The sequence below is a fragment of the Lutjanus erythropterus genome, chromosome 13, assembly GCF_056507025.1.
Source record: "Lutjanus erythropterus isolate fLutEry1 chromosome 13, fLutEry1.hap2, whole genome shotgun sequence".
Classification (NCBI taxonomy): domain Eukaryota; kingdom Metazoa; phylum Chordata; class Actinopteri; order Lutjaniformes; family Lutjanidae; genus Lutjanus; species Lutjanus erythropterus.
This window is the reverse complement of record NC_139329.1, coordinates 25438168-25441571: the sequence shown is the minus strand read 5'-3', so window position 1 is coordinate 25441571 and position 3404 is coordinate 25438168. Positions and strand designations below refer to the sequence as shown.

The window sequence follows — 3404 nt, the reverse complement described above, 5'->3', positions numbered from 1 at the left end:
TTGTGTTTAGCCTACAGCTTGATGAATGAGCCCAGTTGTCTGCGCTGTGACCATGGCATCGCAACTCCATGCATCCTAATCGACTGCTGCACGATTCATTTCTCTCCCCGCTGCTTCTCTGCAACTCTCACACTCTGGAATCAAACAGGTCTGGATAGAAAATGAAATGAAACTATTATTATTATTATTATTATTATTATTATTATTATTATTATTATTACATCAAAATTGAAGTGTGACATTCGACAAAAAAAATATTTTCTGCAAAATTAATAACTGTTATCAGCAATGAATAATAATAATAATAATAATAATAATAATAATAATAATAATAATAGTAATATGTGACATTGTCTTTGATTAAATCTTCAGAAACGTTTTTGATTGTTTACTTCACTTTTTAATGAGAAAATATTTCGATGACCAGCTTTTTTTTCCAATTCATTGCAGACTGTTTGCACACTTTTCGAAAGCACGCATGCTTGCAAAAAATAAACAAACGGAAACAAAACAACAACAATAATAACAACAACAGTAACAACACAAATTGTTTTTTTTTTTTTTTAGAATGCATGCTTTACCTAAAAAAAAAAAAAAAGTACAAATTTACAGCATCTTGATACACATGGTCACCACAGCCTTTTAAATTAAATGCTTCACAGAACATTTTCTGGAAAATAGATATCTAAAACATAAAACTAAAAAGTGCATTTTACAACATTTCAGTATCAGTTATTTGCAATATTCACATCTTGCATTTTGAGGACGTCTCACAATACTACTTTTCCATTTTGAAAAGATTTCATAACTCAGTTTGCTTTCTTTTTTTTACAGGGATGGTAAGAACAAATCCTAAATCCTATATTCCTATTTGGTATACCCTTACCCATCATTCCAGTATTAAAAGCAAACAAAAACACAGAGCCATTGCCTCGCAATTTCATTGACATTACAGTGGTCACACAGAAACGGTGCAAAAGATTTGCTATTTGATCAAACTGGATAAAAACTGCCACGGGAATTACAAGTTGAATGATGCCAAAACAAACTCGCCTGGATCCCCACATGTGGCTCCACTTTCTTAACACTCACATGTCACAATAAACTGAAAAATAGAACTATCAAATAATTTATATTTTCAAGAGCAATACTTCGCTGTGCGATTCTGTGCTGGACTTCTATGACACAATTTTTAAAGCGACACATTCAACACATACACAAATAAATCGATATGCAACTGCAACTCGCCTTGATAGTTTCCGACGACAGAAAATATAAACTTTGGACTCGGTAAAAGGGGGCCTGGGAGCCGGCCAGCAGTTCGTTCAGACTTGTCAGAGTTCAGGTGGTCAGTGCACGGCCACAGACTGCAGTGTGGACGGGCTCGTCAGAGTCTCGCTCGGGGTCGCGGGGCTGCTTTGGCTCGTCGCTGTCTGTGGGGAGGTCGGGCTCAGAGACTGGGGAGAGTTTGATAGAAAGGCGGGGATGTGTGGAGGTAACGCCGAGAAACCGGGCATGGAGGTCGGGGTGGGCTTGATTGGCACGGGAATGGCCGGTAAGGACTGTCCTCCGTGACACAGGGACTTGATGGGCATGCCATAGGCACTGTAGTCGCTGCTCGCCATGGAGATGGGGGCCGCCGTGTCAATCACGCTGGTGTTGTACATGTGGGGCCAGGCTGTCGTCAGCTGGTTGTGCAGCGGGTACCCGGCGGACATGGACTGCATGGTGGAGAACGCCAGGCTTCCCGGGACCTTGTACTCTCTGGCGATGATGTTCTCGATGGCGAACGGGTGCTTAAAAGTTGACGACTGGGACACTCCGAGGTTGTAGGTTGACATTTGGGGAAGGTGTGTGCCAGTGGCTGCCAGGGCGCTCAGTCTCAGCTTGGCTTGCTGCTGGAGGTAATGGGCGGCATCCGACTGCTTACTGGGAGCCAAATGATCGGACGAAGTCAACACTTTGAACCTTTTGCGGCGCCTCAAGAAACTTCCATTCTCAAACATGTCCCCGCAGCTGGGGTGAAGAGCCCAGAAACTGCCCTTACCTGGCTGGTCGGGGCGCCGGGGGATCTTAATAAAACAGTCGTTGAAAGACAGGTTGTGTCGCAGGGAGTTCTGCCACCGCTGGGTGTTTTCTCTATAATATGGGAATCTATCCATAATGAACTTGTAAATTTCACTGAGAGGCAGCATCTTCTCCGGGCAGCTCTGGATCGCCATGGCAGTGAGGGAGATGTAGGAGTAAGGAGGCTTCTGGTCGCTGTACGTGTTTCTCCCTGGACGAGGCATCCTCGATACTTTCAGAAAATAAAAAAAAAAGCAATAAAAAAAAAAGTTAGTCTCCCTTAATTCCTTGGCGAAAGCTTCATGAAAACAACCGCCGAGGAAAGTTTCAGCGCGCTGGAGCAGGTTGATCGCCTCTGCTGTGGTGTTGCAGGCGGGCGGACGGTGCACATTTATGGACTGACGGCTGCTGTAAGTCTTTCTCGCAAAGTAAGTCAGCTTGTCCCGCTAGCAGAGCTGAATAGACTTCATTTGGCGTCCGGGATAAGACGAGCTAAGTGGATGCCTCCATGGCCTTCCTCTAACCATCTGATAGTTTTATGTAGTGACATGAGCAGAAAAGACCCCTGTAGAGGCGCTCCATTAATGTGCCACCTCTTTGCTATCACATGACAATTGCCATGGGAGGAGGGGGCTGGGAGGAAGGCATAATCTGGTTTCATTTACACCTATTTACATGGACACCTTGGGCCAATGGAAATCATTTCCATTTGAAGACAGAAAAAGGGGTGAAAAGGCTCCGGCAGCCGGAATTGAACTGCGATGGCACTCAGTGTGTGAAGGTATGCGCTAATACTTCTTCAGCGGACTTTACAGTTACAATTCACAAGTATATATGGAATGTGAAGGGACATGAAAAAGATTCGGCATATTGTAATTTTATGATTTTCTTGTCATAAAATTAACTTTGAACTATTTTTGCTGTTGTTATGGGAGATTTTATTGTTGTATTTTATTCTCTAAATATGGATTTATTAAAATACTCTTGTTTATGCAGTGGTATGTGTGATACTGCTAAGGATTTTACAGATAAAATAATGCAGAAATGCATTTTGCTTTTTTTTTCATAATTACATTCTATTTGTTGTTTACGTTATGCACTGCCAAATAATTCGCCATGAGCAAGTTTGCTGATGAACCGACTATTAGTTTTTCTCAGCTAATTTCGCCCAGAGCTGAGCAGAGGAAGTAGACGATATGAAAACATCAACACAATGCAAACAGCGTTATTCAAACTGAAACTTCATGAGGCAATCAGCTCCATTGTGTTTATGTAAAGAAGATTCCAAAAGTACTTCAGAAATGCAAATAAACCCTTGAGGATGGTGTGGCGAAAAC

At 42.3% G+C, this 3404-nt stretch overlaps 1 protein-coding gene across 1 annotated transcript; it reads right to left on the bottom strand.

Annotated features, from left to right (window-relative positions):
• Positions 1–377: 377 nt before the first annotated feature.
• foxb1a (forkhead box B1a) lies at positions 378–2933 on the bottom strand. Its single transcript, XM_084734841.1, has one exon. It carries the CDS (start codon positions 2289–2291, stop codon positions 1350–1352), a length of 942 nt encoding a protein of 313 aa, XP_084590967.1. The 5' UTR covers positions 2292–2933; the 3' UTR covers positions 378–1349.
• Positions 2934–3404: the final 471 nt, after the last annotated feature.